Source organism: Pleurodeles waltl, chromosome 2_1 (assembly GCF_031143425.1).
Source record: "Pleurodeles waltl isolate 20211129_DDA chromosome 2_1, aPleWal1.hap1.20221129, whole genome shotgun sequence".
Taxonomy (NCBI): domain Eukaryota; kingdom Metazoa; phylum Chordata; class Amphibia; order Caudata; family Salamandridae; genus Pleurodeles; species Pleurodeles waltl.
In genome coordinates this window covers 806,986,868-807,003,881 of record NC_090438.1, presented here as the reverse complement: position 1 = coordinate 807,003,881, position 17,014 = coordinate 806,986,868, and the positions used below count along the sequence as shown (strand labels likewise).

The following is a 17,014-nucleotide window of genomic DNA, read 5'->3' as shown; positions in this document are numbered from 1 at the left end:
CCTCTCTTTCTCTGAAAGTGGACAGAGAATTCCTTTGCTTGAAAAAGATGTTTCCCATGTAAGGATAGGTACTGCTCCCATTCTGCATCCTCACTTGAATGATTCCTCCCAAGCTTTATGGGAATTAGCTCATCCTTCTTTCTTCCCCTCCTTTGCTTTCTAGGAACCCATTGGTTGCTACTTCCCCTGCTCTCCACCTTGTCTCCGCTCACCTGTTCCTACAACCTCAGGCTCTACTCCCTGAAAAACCCATGACACCCCTTCTCCTCAGAATGGAGTCATGGAGTTTCCTGTGTCTTTTGAGTGGTGAACCTGTTATTTTTGCTTCCTGGCTGGATTTCTACCTTTCTCACAGATAAGAAATGTCACAATTCACAATCCCTCCATTTGTCTCCTGTGTACGATATCCTTGGATTGAGCTCCTGGTTCCCTCTTCCTTTTACTTTGGCAAGATACCTTTATCTGGCAGGGACTCCTTTTCCACTTGTTTGGAGCCATCTATCAACCATAGGAGTCTACGCTATACATCTAGGTGCCTGTTGGGGTGGCTCACAGTTTTTACATATAGACCCTTATACACCTCCTTACAATGACTTTCAGTGATTATTTGTTAAGGATAGGCAAACGTATTCCCAACACACAGTCTAAAAAGTAAAATGTTTTCCTTTATGTTAAGTTACTCTTTCCACGTTCACTAGTTTAGTTGAGTCCTAAGCTCATGTATTGATCTTTACATATGCTTTCCACTTAGACAGGATTAGGTACTTTTCTAAAAGCTTTCCTATCAGGTTTTAAACTCACAACTTAATGTGCCTGGACCTTAGAAATATCTTTGAAAATAATTAGCTATCCATCTACTGTTACTGGTTCATCAAGTGATAATAACAGATTGCGTGTGACTTTTATTTTTAATAAGAGTTGAGTTTCAGACATTTGAAAATTGAGTTCAAGATTGTCTGTTAATTTATCACACTTGCAAAACAATGTCTGCTGCAGATAATTTTTCTCCATTCTTGAGAGGGTTCAGTTAAGTCTGTAGCAGTGTTTTTGTTGCATCAATCAACTTGGCATAGCTATCAAGGGATTTGGGATGTGTGCCCCATTCTGAAGTTGTGATTTCAGAATTTAGTTCTTCAAATAAGTTGTATTTGCACTTTGAGACTACTTCTATGTTAATTTGATCGATTTATTTATATAATGTAGAACATAAATTGATATTTCCTTTGCATATTCTTTTGAGAATCAAGCTGTAAAAATGTTGCTGTGCAGGAATAATTTGAATCTTCATGAAATTCTCAATACATTGCTTTAATAACTGATAATTAAGACTGTGAGATTCATTTAAATTTAATTTACTTCACATTTCAAAGGTCAGTGGCTGATGTACTTTCAAAAGGTGTTTATGCCTTTAATACTCTAGTTTTTTCAGTAGACTAATTTATGATCTAATTTTTTTCTGGGTTGTTCCATATAGGATAAAATTAACTAATATTAAATTAACTATATTGCACCGCAACACTGAGCTCTACTGAGAATGTGGTTAATGTGCTGCAAGGTTTTGACTTTGGCAAGATATTGTATGTAGGGTGGTTCATGAGTAGGTGCTGTGTGAAAACATACTCTGGGCTTTTTTTCGTGAGAGAACCAAATGCCAGGGGACATCTAGCATTCAAAAGTCACTTTTAACACTGGAAAGGGGCTCGTTTGAGGAGAAAATGTATTTTGTTAAATATTTTCTGCCCAAGCCTGTTCTCTGCAAGATGTACTGTGCTCAAAATAGTTTCTGATAACAAAAAAGTGTGCGGAATTCACAGTGGTGGCATTTCACATAGCTCTGTAACACCAAATTGAGCGAGCTACACAAGTATAATGGAACATTTCACAAGTAGCTACTTAATAAGGGCATGGAACCTTGGATGACTGTCAATCTATCCAGGGTTTACTTATAAACAAACTCATCAACTGGTCTTTAGTCAATCTATTCAGGCACATGTGCGCTTACCATCATCCAAGGACATGTATTTGCCTCGCTGTCCTGTAGCCCAAGGGTCACACTAAATAGACATTTCATGCAAATCACAAGTTTACATTACTGTATTCATGTTTATAGTTACACATTTATTGTAATGTAGATGAGGCAAACCTAAATATAGGTATCATTTACTTTTTACTTGATATATATATTTATAAATATATAGTACACAAAAACAGTCATATTCCACACATGAAGATATACCGAACTACAGTAACCACCACAATGTGATAATAGCAAGACTAAAAAAAAAAATCTAACTGTAGAACAACACGAAAACAGCTACACATGACAAGGTGATGAGGCGCAATCTACTGGTAACAAAGCACTGAGGCACCTTACAACTATTGTTGTCACATAACTGTAGCATGCATTTGCCAATACCACATGGACATTTGCGGAGCACAAGTTATATTTTTAAGAACATTTTAATCATATTTTTCACAGCATTTTTCTGCAGGCAACTACTGCTAGGCGTTTGTTGCTTGAAAACAAAACTACATAACATATACAACAAAAAGTACAACAATTTTGCATTATTTCTATATAAAATAATTTCATGCACTTGAGCCTCTTTTAGTTTATAGCATTGTAAAATAACTAACCTGTTTGTTCATACCCAAAACTAAACTGAAACACCAGTGCTGATTACAGCACCAATTGCCAGTAGCCTGCTTATATAAAGGTGACCGTTTCCAAAGAGAAATAGTTCTACTAGTTTGATTACGTAGCGGAGGGAAGCAAGCTTCCACTTGTTTAATCTTTAAGTAGGCAGAAAAATAAAGACTACACATCCAAAATGGCTTGAATATTGGGTTAATGCTAGACCCCATAATGTTTCCAGAACCATCGGTCCTGAATTCAGTTTTTCATAAAACGTTTTTTCATAACGGATTTCAATTCACATGATAACAGTGTTCAAGAATTTGAAAGATTTTAAGTGGAATAAAGATCACTTCAAAATACCTTTTTTTAAACTCATTGTAAAAATACAATATTTGACAGTGGAAGCTGTAGAGGATACAGAGCGATCAGTATATCTATTCGCCTTCACAATACAAGTGTGTTACATACAAGTGCATTAACCTGTCAAAAGGTAGGGCTAAGGAAAAACTGGATATCAATAATGTTGTTTCTGTGGGTTATTCAAACAGCTTTCCACGTGACTCTACTCATTTCGTCTGGGGGAAGAGTCTTTATTGAGAACAGATAAGAGCTTTACATAATCAAACATGTAGACAGTTATTATGCATTTCCATTACTTTCCAATGTTTTAAATAAACAAATAACAACACTCATGAAGAACACGATCTTCTTAGATAAATAATTTTAACACAAAAAACACTTCTCTGTGATATTCATATTTTGTAACGAGAAAGATAAAGGTGAGAAACCCTCAAGCTTAAATGCAAGTTTTAGCTAAACTCTAGAGGAATCTGGACCTTCACTTAAAGGGCCACATGATCCAGGGAATTTTAGGGTATGACTGTGAACGTATTTGTTATGAGTAAAAAGTCCTATGCTAAACATGTATTATACACACTTCATTTTAGAATATGCCAAACAAAGATTCAGTTCAATTCTACTCTATATTCAGTTCAGTTCTACTCTATCTCTTGGCCATCTCGATTAAACCAGTTATTTTTGTTCATCTCCATATCGCTAAAGAGCACACCCAGAATCTTATTATGAAGCGCAAGGGACAAACAATAAGAGCCCAATTCTCAAAAGTTTGTCCCAGGAGTATATGTGACATTCTCTTAGTAACTGAGAAGTCACTGTTGCAGCTACTCATAGAAAAGTCTTTGTAAATGAGGCGCTTGTCAGGGCTGCACAGTACTGACTTTGCATTGATGCTGTTAAACACAACAGTTTTGAGGACATGACACTTTTTCCTTTAATATGATGTGCATTAATGTTATTGGGTTAGCAGCCCTGATTGGGAATTAACTAAGACACATGATTGTTACGCTACAATAAGTTGCTGTCCTAGAGTCTTTTTAGCACACAGCACACAGGATATACCATGGTTTTTGGCTTCAAACTGTGATATGCATAAGAGGTAATGAGGGGAAAGAAAGAACACATTCTGATGGTTTATGTCCGGAGGAATAGTTGAGGGCTGAGGAATATCAATTGGCTTTTATACCCCCAAAGCGTTACTGAATTTAGAATGCTTTACCCCAAATGTGTCAATTTGATTTTACACCTTTAAAAAATGTACTGGACAAAACAAAAATCGTATGGCGTTAAATGTGAGCAGCTTCAACAATGGTTAACTTGGCAATATAATCTGAAAGGTAACTCGGCTTTTAGTTTTGAGATTCTGACAAATCTGAATGAGAGATCATCCAACAAAGTTCCAAGGTTTATAAACAACTGATGGATCCTTTTGCTTCAATTTGTAACTGCAGATAAGAAGCATTGAGATAAACACTCTGACCCAAAGCAGTGGGTGCAATATATCCTCGAAGTATGTGTACCAACGGGCCCTGAGCAAAAAAGGGTCCTTTGCAATCAGCTGATGACTTAAATTACCCATGAAGGAGCAGCAGGAGATCCTACTTTTTGAAAGTCAGTGGATTTTGCAGCCCACTAGTTTGTCCTATCATTTTTATTTCTATTGATAATACTGCCTATGGATGTGTGCCAGAGGGTCAATATAAGACCGCTGAAAACTGCTTAGCTTCTAACATTATAAGAACTAGTGTGTTGAAGAGATTGACTTCAGTACTATAGGAAGCTATAGAAACATGAAGCTCATTCTGCAACGACTGGCTTCAAGCCTGATAATAATTGCCAAAAGGCCAGCAAAGCATGCCATCCACAAATGTTAGTACATGAGAGGGATTTGTGAGACAACGAATAAGAGGCTGTTTGTGCAAATCACTAAGAGAGATCAAAAGTAACACTGATATAGAGGTTCCAATGACTAGCAACACCCTGATTTGCTTCTACAAGCATACAAGAAAACATATATAGAAGCTGTTGTGGTCAGGGACAGCATGGTGAAGGAGCAGAGTTGTATGAAAAGCTCCACAGATCATAGAAACTTCCATTTCCACCCATTGTCACCAGTGGTGTCACAGAAATGTTAAGACATGCAGGATTTGGGAGTGAACAAAGTAAATCTAAGTGAGCTAATGACAGAACGTTGTAAAGGTGATACACTGAAGGTGGAGCTCCAGGGCTCTGGTGGAGTCAAGTAGGATCTGGAGGGCCTTTATGCACGTAAGAAGGGGCAGAGTTCTCCCACTGTACGCTGGCACTCGGCCCTCCACAAACAAAGGTAGAGTCACAGTTAACAATAGCAACATGTAGTGTAGCCAGTTTTAGGAATTTGTAATGAAAGATGAAGGCCGAGGAAGCATTTTAGAACGTAGAGGTTCTTTTATCCACTTTTCTGCACAAACATTGACTTGTGAGTTCACCTACAAATTATGCAACATTGCTGAAAACTTCATGAAGGCAGAGATTGTCAGGAAAACGTAATCCCGTGACCATTTCTGCACGCCACTAGAACTGAGTAAAGTAAAGGCTGTCATACAGAAGTTATTTATTTCAGTCAAAAGGGGCATCAAATGACTGCAAAAATCAAGTGCAGGCACTGTGCTGTAGGTACAAAGCTATTGAAGTAATTCTTAAAAATATATGTGGGATGAACGCTCTAGAAACATTGTTCTAGAAACCTTTCAAAACTGTTTAGCGAGAAAACTAAATGTAGGCAGAGCAATAAAATGAAACACAGTGCGCAAGGACATTCAGACAGATGCATCTGCCCTGACCTGTTCTTCCGCTTTCTCACCCTGATACGAACTGTAGGATCGAAAGTGTATTACGTGAACACACGTTTCTCAAAAGAGATGAGAAAGAAAAGGCACAGTTGGAAAAAAATGTATTCCTGATGCTGTCGGGGGATTAAAACAGTTTTAGCCTTCTCTTTCAGATGTTCTTTGGGGAGAGTGCTTTACATAATCCAGGGTTTATCAACAAAAGCAGAAAGAAGAAGCACCGCTGAAAAAGAAGGCATTTCCATATTGTTATATGGGGATTAAAAACTGCTCTGCGATGCACTTTTCAATTCTCCAGAAAACTCAAAGTTTTCAGTAATAATGTCAAAAAGGCAGCATGAAAGATATAAATATATTAAATAAAGCGTGTTTTTTATTTTTCCGAATTTTCTGCCTATTTACTCTGTGGCCATTGTCCATCTCTTCACACTGCAACAAAGATAACCTCTAATATAGCATTGAAGCAAGTCGTAGGACACATCAAAACTGTAGGCTTTACACGTTCTTCATCAATGACTTTGCATCACTAAGTTTGCTCCCTCCTTCCAGAGGTCATCTATGGAGACCCTCCTTGCAGCTCGACCATAGCCTCCAGCAAACGATACGATATCATCATGTCTAAATCTCTGCAAAATAACTTGACACTCACTAGTGATACGGCAAGAAAGCCCTACGATGCATTACATTAAAGCTGATTGTTCGGTTTTTCATGGTTGATTACTAATTTAAAAAAAAGTTTACTGTGCATTCAAAAATGTCATACAAAAACATATGGAGTTTGCATTAAGGAAGAAACTTATTTTTTTAAGCTGACCAGAGGACCCCTTTGAAAAAAGTACAGATGAGAGAGTTTCTGCATATGAGAGTGTGGCTTCATCTTTCAAGTATCTATGCTTCTATAACAGTGGCTCTTCCCGGTTACACGGATGATGAACCAGGTGAGAATTCCAAGTGGACGTCCAGGCTTCCGTAGACTGAGCGGAGCACGTCCAACACCTTCTCCTGAATGACGTCCACCTGCTCTGAGGGACAGTAGTCGTCCAGGCTAGATCTGCAAAACCAGAGGCCAACATTAATGAAATGTTCAGAAAAAATACAATGAATCAAAAGAGCCTCTACTCAGTTTCGGAAAGCGTAATACATAAACGATTCTTCTCGAGGGACCAGGGTTAAATCGTGTCACGATTAAATGAAGTGATTTAAGAGAGAGAGAAAAAAACGCAAGGGGGCCCCTAATATTTGACTATTATGAGAGCAACGGCCTACTTAATTAAGGAATCCTCTGCTACATGGAAGCCAGCCCCCAATTTCATGTATTATTAAATACATCCTTTTTCTACCTTAGAATAATGAAAATTAACAGAGAATGTAATATGTATTCAACAGTTTATATACCATATTATGTTCAACAGTCACTTTAGACATTTTTCTCAGACTTCTCACCCCCTACGTTGCTTCCTACCATTTGCACTTTGAAAATCCACTGTGCCTGTTCTCTCTCTGATTTTTTTGTAAAAATTACGTTTGTATCCACAAGAGTAAAAAACAAGCATTTGCAATGCAACAGGTCTCGCATTTCTTAGAGTCAGATCTATTAGCAGTTGTAAACTCCCAACCTGACTTTTTTTGCCTCATTAAATAGAAAAAAAACGAGCACGATCGCGCTGCTAAACAAGCGAGATCGCGCAGCAAAAAAAAGAGAAAAAGTAGTCCACACACCGGACGGAAAACAGCAAGGCTTGTATGTTTCCAGTACTTGGTTGCTGCGCTCGAGAAGGGCTAACCACCTGAAAAGGCATGACGTATGCATGTCTTCCACTAATGAAAGCAAGCAGAGTTTAAAAAGGCAAGCCCACGAACCAATCAAAGACACTGACGTGACAGGGACAGGGTCCGAGCCCTTTTCTAACTACTACAGCGCCTTGCAAGCGATACGCATGCGCAAGCGCATGCTACGCAGGCTTGACCCTAAAAAGGAGCATATTTTTTTCTACTTTGCATTCTAATTTCAGTTTTTAGTTCCTTCCTTTTGTGTTTCCACACAAGAAAGCATACAGGCTGCAAAATATTGTTTTATCATGAGTACTATATAGAAAGAGGGGTGGCATTCAAAACCCAGACTGAAGGGGGTGTGTCTGTGTAATTTTCCAGTTTCATTTTAAGGCGGGATGGATATAGTCACCTCAGCTGTGCTAAAATTCTTGTACCGCAGCTGCGTACAGATTAACAATGACCCTGCAGTAAGTGCTCTGGCTCTCGTCTATAGATTCAAATTTTGGTTTGGCGGCATCGCCCTCTATCAATGGCACACTAAAAATCTATCTAACACTTCAGTTTGGCTCTGCTGGCTGCAGTTCAGCCAGTGCTGTGAGACCAAGGCCTATGCTCCCCTGTCAAACTGTAGTGGTGGTGCATACAGAAGCTCAGGTCTTGGCTGCCTAGCTGCACTGGGATGCCTACCCTGGAGAATAAAAGTAGAAAACACCAAAGATTCACAACTAAGCTGTACCATCTCAATCTACTTCAACATCCCAAAATGTCAAATTTCTAATTTTCAATTTTTTGTGGAACAGAGTAAAAATGTTGAAGAAACCCCAAGACCAAAATAACCATCACATTGACAACAGTCCAGAGCCTCCCTATCAATGTTAACATTACCCAAGGGTCCTTCCTATGCTTACAAATACCCTCACTTAAATACAACCAAATGCCTTTGCAGTTAAGAGACCTCCTTTGTTAACCAGATGTGACTCATTATCCCCTGCCCAAGCTGTAGCTCAAGCGGGAGATGCTGCTTTACAGTGTACGAACCCAGACCACAAACATTCTCGTCTGTGCCTGCTCTCATGCAAACAAACAAACTGCTTCTTATAACTTATATATATATACATAACTTATGTGTATATAAAAATGTAAAATATCACTTACCCAGCGTACATCTGTTCGTGGCATGTTCTGCTGCAGATTCACATACTGTGCATATGGATTCCGACATCTAGTGTTGGGCTCGGAGTGTTACAAATTGTTTTTCTTCGAAGAAGTCTTTTCGAGTCACAGGATCGAGTGACTCTTCCTCTTCGGTTCCATTGCGCATGGGCATCGACTCCATTGTTAGATTGTTTTCTTTCTGCCGTCGGGTTTGGACGTCTTTCCTTCTCACTCCAAAATTTCGATTAGCAAAACTTAGCAAAACTTTCATTTCGTCGGTATTGATTAGGTCAGGTTAATAATCTTCCATCGACACAGCAGTACCGTCGGGAAATTACTTTGTTTGCCCTTCGGGGTGTGCGCCCCAACTCGGGCCTAGTCGGCCCGACTGCGTGGAGAGCCTCATGGATCGGACTCCATTCCGATTCTGCCCTCGGTGTCACGCAAAGTACCCATACACAGACCAGCATCTGGTTTGCAACCTCTGCCTTTCTCCAGACCATCGGAAGGAAAACTGCAAGGCCTGTCGATCCTTCTGATCGAAAAAGACTCTAAGAGACAGAAGAGCAAGAAGGCTCGAAATGGCGTCGAAGAGTGGAGAACATTTCAACGTAGAAGAAGAAGAACTACTGCAGACAGCGGTCTCAGTCCTAGATTCGGAGCAGGACTCTGAGGAAGACAGACCCGTCACAGCCGGCCAGCATATGAGTACGTCTGCCCCTGCACCCTCACATAAGAAAAAACAGAAGGCCTTGGGTACACCACTGCCGGAAGGCCATGGCTCTACCTGAAAAAAGACTGTCGGTGACCGACCCTCCAGTTCGGCAACGAAAAAGGCCACCCCTCTGAAAACGTCAGAGTCGACAAAAAGCTCTGTTTCAGACTCCAGTGAACACCAATTTTCAGAGTCGAAAATAAGAAAACCTGTTTCGGAGCCAAGACCTTCCTCATCCTTTTCGATCCTGAAAAAACACACTTCGGAGCCGGAAAAAACGGCATATACAGAGGAAAACAGACTTTCTAAAATACTTAAATAAAGCCACAAAACCTCTGAGGAGGAGTCAGAGGTCAAACCAATACTTCAAATTATGGATGAGAGGCAATCCAGGATCCACATCCATAAAGAAACAGGGAGAATTATCACAGCACCTCCTTTAAAAACAAAGAGGAAGCTGGCATTTCAGGAGGAATTGGACACTATGTAGCCCCCAGCTAAAGTGCCAAAACAGAAAGAGAAGACAGCACCTCCTCCGTCTTCTCCTCCTCATTCTCCGCACTTACCTACCTCTCCTCACACCAGCCCTACACCAATTCATTCTCCGACTCATTCATATGACTCACAACAGGACACTGTTGATCCATGGAATCTTTATGACCCTGATCCCATCCCAAGCAATGATCCAGACAGCTACCCCTCTAAACCATCACCACCTGAGGATACTACTGTATATAACCATGTCATAGCTAGTGCTGCAGCCTATCATGGGGTTACAATGCATACAGAACCACTAGAAGAGGATTATTCAACACATTATCCTCAACTTATTCTAGGTACCAATGCCTCCCGATGCTCCCAGGCATGGTAAAACATGCAGATCAAATTTTTAATGAGCCGGTAAAAGCATGCATTATAACACCTAGAATAGAAAAGAAGTACAACCCTGCACCTTCTGACCCCAATTATATCACCCATCAGGTACCACCTGATTCTATTGTAGTTAGTATATATATATATTTTTTGGGGGGGAACTCATCCCCCAGGACACAACACAATTATTGATTTTTGGGGGTTTTCGGGCTGCGGTGCCCCTTTCCCCAAGCCGATCTCGGCCCAAGGCGACCCAATCCCACGGGCCGTGGCCTCATTATTAATATTCTTTGGGGGATGGGGGAGCACACAGCCCCCCCTTCCCCAGGCCATTCCCAGCCCCTGCGTCCTCATCTCCTGGGGCCGGGCCATGTGACCTCAGTACCCCCTAGGGCAACTGGTCACAATGTTGAGGACCATGGGGGAAGCCTCAAGGCCACCACAGTCCTGACCGAGTCCCCACCTCCGGCATTGCTGCCACAGAGAGAGAGCTGTTAAAGCAGCTTCCTCTATGTGAGAACAATTTCCTTTGGCAGGGAGGCAGAGAAAACCTCTGATCAGAGCGAGGGAGAGCTGTTTGACAGAGTGTTTACTGTGGCTTCGAGGCAGCTGTTAAACAAAGAGCTATGTCCCAGGGATGGGCACACCAGGACACAGCAGGAGCCAGCCCTGTGGGGTGGCAGTTTCTAGGGCCAACAGTGGCTCCACGGAGGGGCTGCCTGGCCCCCCTCCCAAGTAAAATAGACCCGGCTAGGTGGTGGTCCCCGGTGCTTTGGGGACCCGAAACTGACTTCTTTTTCTTTTTCTATCATTTGTCCCGGGGAGGTGGCAGTCCCTGGGACTGCAGAGGGGCTGCGCGGCCCCCATATTCAAAATTACAGGAAAACCCTGGTAGGTTGGCAAACTGTGGGGAGGGCCATGTGGCCCCAGCATACAATATAAGAAATACTCTGGGGAGGTGGTGGTCCCCACGGCTGCTGGGGGGCCACGCGGCCCCCTGCATACAATTCAAGAAATGCCTGAGGAGGTGGTGGTCCCAGGGCTGCAGAGGACTCCTCATTCCCCCACACACATTCTGACCAATGCTCTGAGGAGGTGGGAATCCCGGGGCTGCAGGGTAGTGGCGTGACCCCTATGCACATCTGACCAATGCCCAGGAGATATGATGGTCCCCAGGACTGCATGGGGCCACATGGCCCATGCACAGAAATTCAGCAATGTCCCAGGGAGATGGCAGCCCTAGGGGCTGTGGGAGACCAGGCATCCCCCAGCGTTAAACTGATTTAAAGCCCCAGGGAGGTAGTGGTCCCCCGGGCTGCATGGGGTGGGGCAGGCACCCCCATTTCATTTAATTTTTTAAAGACCTGGTGAGGTGGTTGTCCCCATGTCAGTGGGGGGACTGGAGCACCCCACATTAAAAATGTTAATGCCCCCGGCACCTGGCCCACCCAGGGGCCTCACAGAAACAAGCGCAGGAATCCACACTTGTTTTTTTATTTGTTTGCTGGAAATTCACGCTTTTTAGCCCTGCGGAGGGCCCCTCTGGGGCCCCACCACCAGAGCTGAGGGGCCAGGGTGTCTCTACCCTGGCCCCTTCTCCTTTATACCCATTTTTTTAGTATGACTCGGCTGAAGCTAAGTCTCAAGGTGGCTGCCAACATTTCCTGATTTGATGTGTTGTCAGCCAATGAAAAGGACGGCACTCCAAAAAGGTGATTCTACGAGATTTATTTTAGCTGACGAGTTTCGACCACTTAGGTCTTACTCACAGCCAAACACAGTGCTTCAGAAATACATTGTATAAAAGAACGTGCTGAGAGGCCTGAGGATTTTAATTATGCCCACTTAAAGCGACTTAAATGAGAACTTAATCAGAAGTTGGCAGAACAACACTAATGAATGTTTATCCAAACTCATGCACACTCTAATCATACATGGAGAAAGGAAACCTGAAACATTAACTGCAGAAAACAAGGAATTGGGACAGGAACTGGAGAAACATACCATGAATGAGGAGATTAAAGTCACTCTGGAGCAAACGGAAAAGAAAATCAGTAAACATGAATCAGAAGTTGAGCAAATAAAAGCAAGAAAATGCAATAGAGACAGAACTGATTATGCCAGAGGGTGCATCTAAACATTTGCAAAGAAGTATGATGGTCTGGGAAACAGAGCTGCAATGGATAAAATTACAGAGAAAAAAACATCAGGAATCATATGCAGCTCAGATGCGAGCTTTGTAGATGACGATCCTAATGTCATAAATTTGGATTTTTTGGGGGAGATGCGATTAATACAGATGAGCATGAGACAAGAAGAGGAAGAGGAGCACCCCCTGGGCAAGGGCTGAGGCAGGGAAAAAAAACACAGAGGTACAGGGTAGCCAAGACCAGAAGGCAGAAAGAAAAAGCAAAAGCAAAATTAAAAAAATGATGAAGGAAAATCTAGTTATCAACTTCTCCTCTAAAATCCTCAGTGACAATCAAATAAAGGTCTTAAATAAAGAGCTGTAATTTTTCCCAGACTCAGAACTAGATTTGGCCAATTTACGGATTCACCTTTACAGATTCTCTCTCAAACTGAACAAGCATTTTGCAGCACATCCCAGCATCTTAAGAGCAGTACCATGAGTCGGAATGAAACACCCACAAACACAATGAAGGACCTACCTGGCCTGAGAACACTTGTAGCTCTGGAAGAAGAATCAGAGGGAACTGGTGAAGGAACTCCCCTCCTACAAGTATCAGATAAGCAATTATGCAAAGATATGGGGATTGTAACTTGGAGAAGAGGTGACACTGGCTTTAAACCTAAATCAGTCTTCTTCCCACAACTACAGGCCGGTAACAAGATCAATCTCTTCCAAGAGACAGTAATTGAAGAAATCAAGCATTTGATTCATAGGAAGCAAACAACCAACAATCAATAAAACTTGACTCAGGGAGAACAGATTGCTCTAAAATAACTTAGAGAAGATAAGCAAATAATAATCCAAGCGTCTGAGAAAGATAGGAATATTGTTCTCCAGGACCGCTCTGATTACATGGCGGAAGCAGCAAGACAATTAAAAAATACCCAACCTTATGAGAAGCTCCAATGGAATCCTATGAAAACTATGACATCAGAATAGCATCAGAAACTACATGATTGGAGGACTCTCAAAGTTATTGATTTGGAAGAATATAATTATCTGAATGGTGAACATCCTATTGTACACACCATCTACTTTCTGCCAAAAGTTCATAAGAGTCTATAGAAACCACCCGTCCGTCCAACTGTAAGTTCCATAGGGCCACTTTTACAGAATATATCCAGGTTCATAGATATCTTTCTAGTTGACTAGAACATACCTTCTTATCCGTGTGAATTAATGTATTTTTAAGCCAGGATTCATGACATTCAGTAGAAAGAAAATTACTTGATGGCTACTAGTGATGTAATGTCACTTTATATATCTATCAGATATGAGGATGGCATAACAGCAGTCCAGTACTTTCTTCGGGCATGATACATCAGCTACATGGAACACTCAAACAAGCTTGCAGGGATGTTTTTATATATATATATATATATATATATATATATATATATATATATATATATATATATACACACACACACACACATATATATGTGTGTGTGTGTGTATATATATATATATATATATATATATATATATATATATATATATATATATATATATATTCACTAAAAAAACAAAGGTAACACAGAGCCTATTGTCTCTTTTATCCAATACTGATCCTTCGAAATAAGAAGCCTATCATCTCTCACTTAAATTGCTACATGAAAAGAGGTGTGAGTTCCAAGAAAGGAAGGTGGGTGTAGAATTAATGGGAAAAGACGGTCCTCTTAGAGAAGCTAAACTAACGCACCCTTAGTCGCCATGTGAAGGAGCAAATGAATATAGGAAAGAATATTGTTTGTGAAGAAGGTGCGGTTTACAAAACTACAGACATTGGTGCCTCTTTAAGAGACCCAACCTTATAAGAGAGTGATGGGTACTTGAGTGGCCCGGGGTGGCTGTATTTACTAAGGGTATGAAGAATGACAAAACATTTAAAAAAATCAACAGAATTCCACGAGGCATCACAATCTAAATCAATAGAGCCCTCTACTGCTTTAGACACTTCTATGGGTCAAGTGGCCTTTAATCTAGATGGAACACCATCAGGGTCTCCTATTCAACCCACAGCCTATCCTGTAGAAAGAGTAATGAGATAAGACAATCGAAGAAGAAAGGCCTACTGAAACGTGTTTCAAATACTAAAAGGGTTATTTTTTTTTAACATTGGTACTGACTTGCGTCTAGCACCAGACTCCCAGCCACCTCAGTAATGATAGCTCTATGATACAGAATCAGGGATTGCAGCATTTATCTTAAGTGGGAACCTTTGGGGGGGGCGTGGCCAATGATCCGGAGATGGCGCACGCTTAGTCCCCTCGCTCCGGAGGGGCATACACAAATCCGCAGTAAAAGCGTTCCATCTCCGAGCAATCCGGAGCCCAGGAGAGAGTAAGAGATCGGGGGCTGCCCCTGGAGGCGGCCGAGCCCCTGCTGTGATCGTGGGGTGCCCAGACCCGATTGTCGGCCGCGGAGGAGGCTCGCGGCCCGGCCCCTTGCTCGGAGCCGGGGCCTTGCGTGGGACAGTGGGCCGGCCCCGGGCGCGGCCGAGCGCGAGGAGACGGACAGAAATTATAGTGAGACCCCGTGGGGCTCTCACAGAAGAAGAGACGCGGAAGCCCAGAGGTTGCCACCGGATAAAGTAAAGAAGGGCGCTGGACCGCACCCAGCCCTCCGAGGAGCGGAGGAGCCTGCCCAGGACCAGGAAGTCGCGGGGAAGTCGCGCTGCAGACGGCGGCCGGGATTAGATCCCGCGAGGAGTGGCGAATTGTGCGGGCCCACTCTCGGGCCCCGTGGAGGTGAAGGGACCCGAGGGGGCCGGAAGACCCCTAGAGAGACGGCGCTCGGGGGAAGGAGAGCGGGCCGCCGCCCCTGCAGTGGGGCGCGGCCCTGGATGACACTCACGCCAATGGACGGAGGCTCGGTCGGGGCCCCGTTGGGGACACTCAACAAGCTGCCACGCTGGAGGAACCTGCAATAAAAAGCCAAGCTCGCCCACGCATTGAGCGGAAGAAGATGGAGCCTGACCTGTGCATCCGAACTCTGCACCAAGTTGGAATCAGCCAACTAGACGAACCAGGCAAGGCAACTGACCGGGAACACTATTGGCGGGGTGCCTGACGCGGGCGGCCCACTGGTGGCTCCTGTAATGAGTGACACAGCGGATGGTACACCAGACGGAACTGGAACCTGGGTGACCCAAACTGGGGCTAGATAGACTACTAACGCCGCAGTGAGTACTCTGTGGAGGCGAGCGTGAGCCCGCGAGGGCGTGTGGCCGACCTGGGGCCTGTGGCGAGCTACCGGCCTGGGGCGGACACCAGGGGGGCCCCTGGGTCGATGGGAGAGCGGCCCTGAGACGCTGCGACAGAGCTGGTTGGGCCGTGTCCTGGGGCTCAAACGTGCAGAGTTACGATTAAAAAGGTCAGGGCAGAAGGGAATAGCGGTTGCTCGCGGGATGCCAGCACAGAACTCTCTGACTCAGTAGCGGCAAACCGTGGATAGCTGGCGCACCCTTGGTGAGACTGCCCCACACCCGCCTGGGGTTGTGGCTTCACCAGTGGTCCGGAACGATAGAAGGTGGGAGCCTGCGGCGTGACCCGGGCTTGCGCACTTGGGGTGTGAACCCCCCCACCCACCCCCCAATCGATGTCCCCCCAGGCCCGACAAAAGTGCAAAATTATGGACACTGCGACACCAGCGGAGCACAAAAAAATTTCAGCACTGGGCCAATCCCAGTTCAACGTACAGGAAACCCTGGACAAAATATTAGGGGCGACAGAAGACACAAAAACAACACTACAACGTGACATCAACCAAGTAGCGGTTGAGGTAGGCCTACTGAGAGCAGACCACCACAAGCTAGTGGACAGAGTTAAAGAAACAGAATCCACATTGGCAGATATTGGGCCGAAACAGAAAGATCTAGCGGCAGAGGTAACCTCCCTTGCTACCAGAATGGCACGGCTTGAACAAAGAGCTGAGGACGCGGAGGGGAGAAACAGGAGAAACAACGTGCGCGTGGTAGGCCTCCCCGAGGGGGCCGAAGGAGCCAACATGGTGGAGTTTCTGGAGAAATGGTTAAGCACAACGGTGGCACCTGGATGACTATCCCCCTTCTACACGCTGGAACGTGTGCACCGGATGCCATCGAGGCCTCTTGGCCCTGGCAGACCACCTCGTGTAGTGATTGCCAAGTTACTACACTACAGAGACAGAGACACCCTTATACAGAAGGCTAGAGAGTTGGGCCCGTTTAAAGTAGCAAACGGAGAGGTGACACTATTTCCGGACTACACACTGGAAGTCCAGAACAAACGAACCTCATTTCTGGCAGTCAAGCGGGCCCTAAGGGAAGAAGGGATTCAATATTCGTTGCTCTATCCAGCCAGACTGAGAGTGATACTAGAGCGGAAGACCACCTTCCTACAGTCCCTGGAGGAAGCGTGGGAATGGCTCGAGAAAAATGGATCCCAGGGGGGGCGGCCTGCGAGTGAGGGCACGGCTGGGAGTCGAACCCGCCGGACCCCGAG

At 43.8% G+C, this 17,014-nt stretch overlaps 1 protein-coding gene across 2 annotated transcripts in view; it reads right to left on the bottom strand.

Moving 5' to 3' along the window:
* Positions 1-2,152: 2,152 nt before the first annotated feature.
* C2_1H5orf22 (chromosome 2_1 C5orf22 homolog) overlaps positions 2,153-17,014 on the bottom strand; it is a 366,167-nt gene continuing 351,305 nt past the window's right edge. For both annotated transcript variants that reach the window (XM_069218592.1, XM_069218601.1), the window contains exon 10: positions 2,153-6,874. In XM_069218592.1, coding sequence (XP_069074693.1) covers positions 6,742-6,874 — 133 coding nt within the window. In that variant the 3' untranslated portion in view covers positions 2,153-6,741. The remainder of the gene's footprint in view (positions 6,875-17,014) is intronic.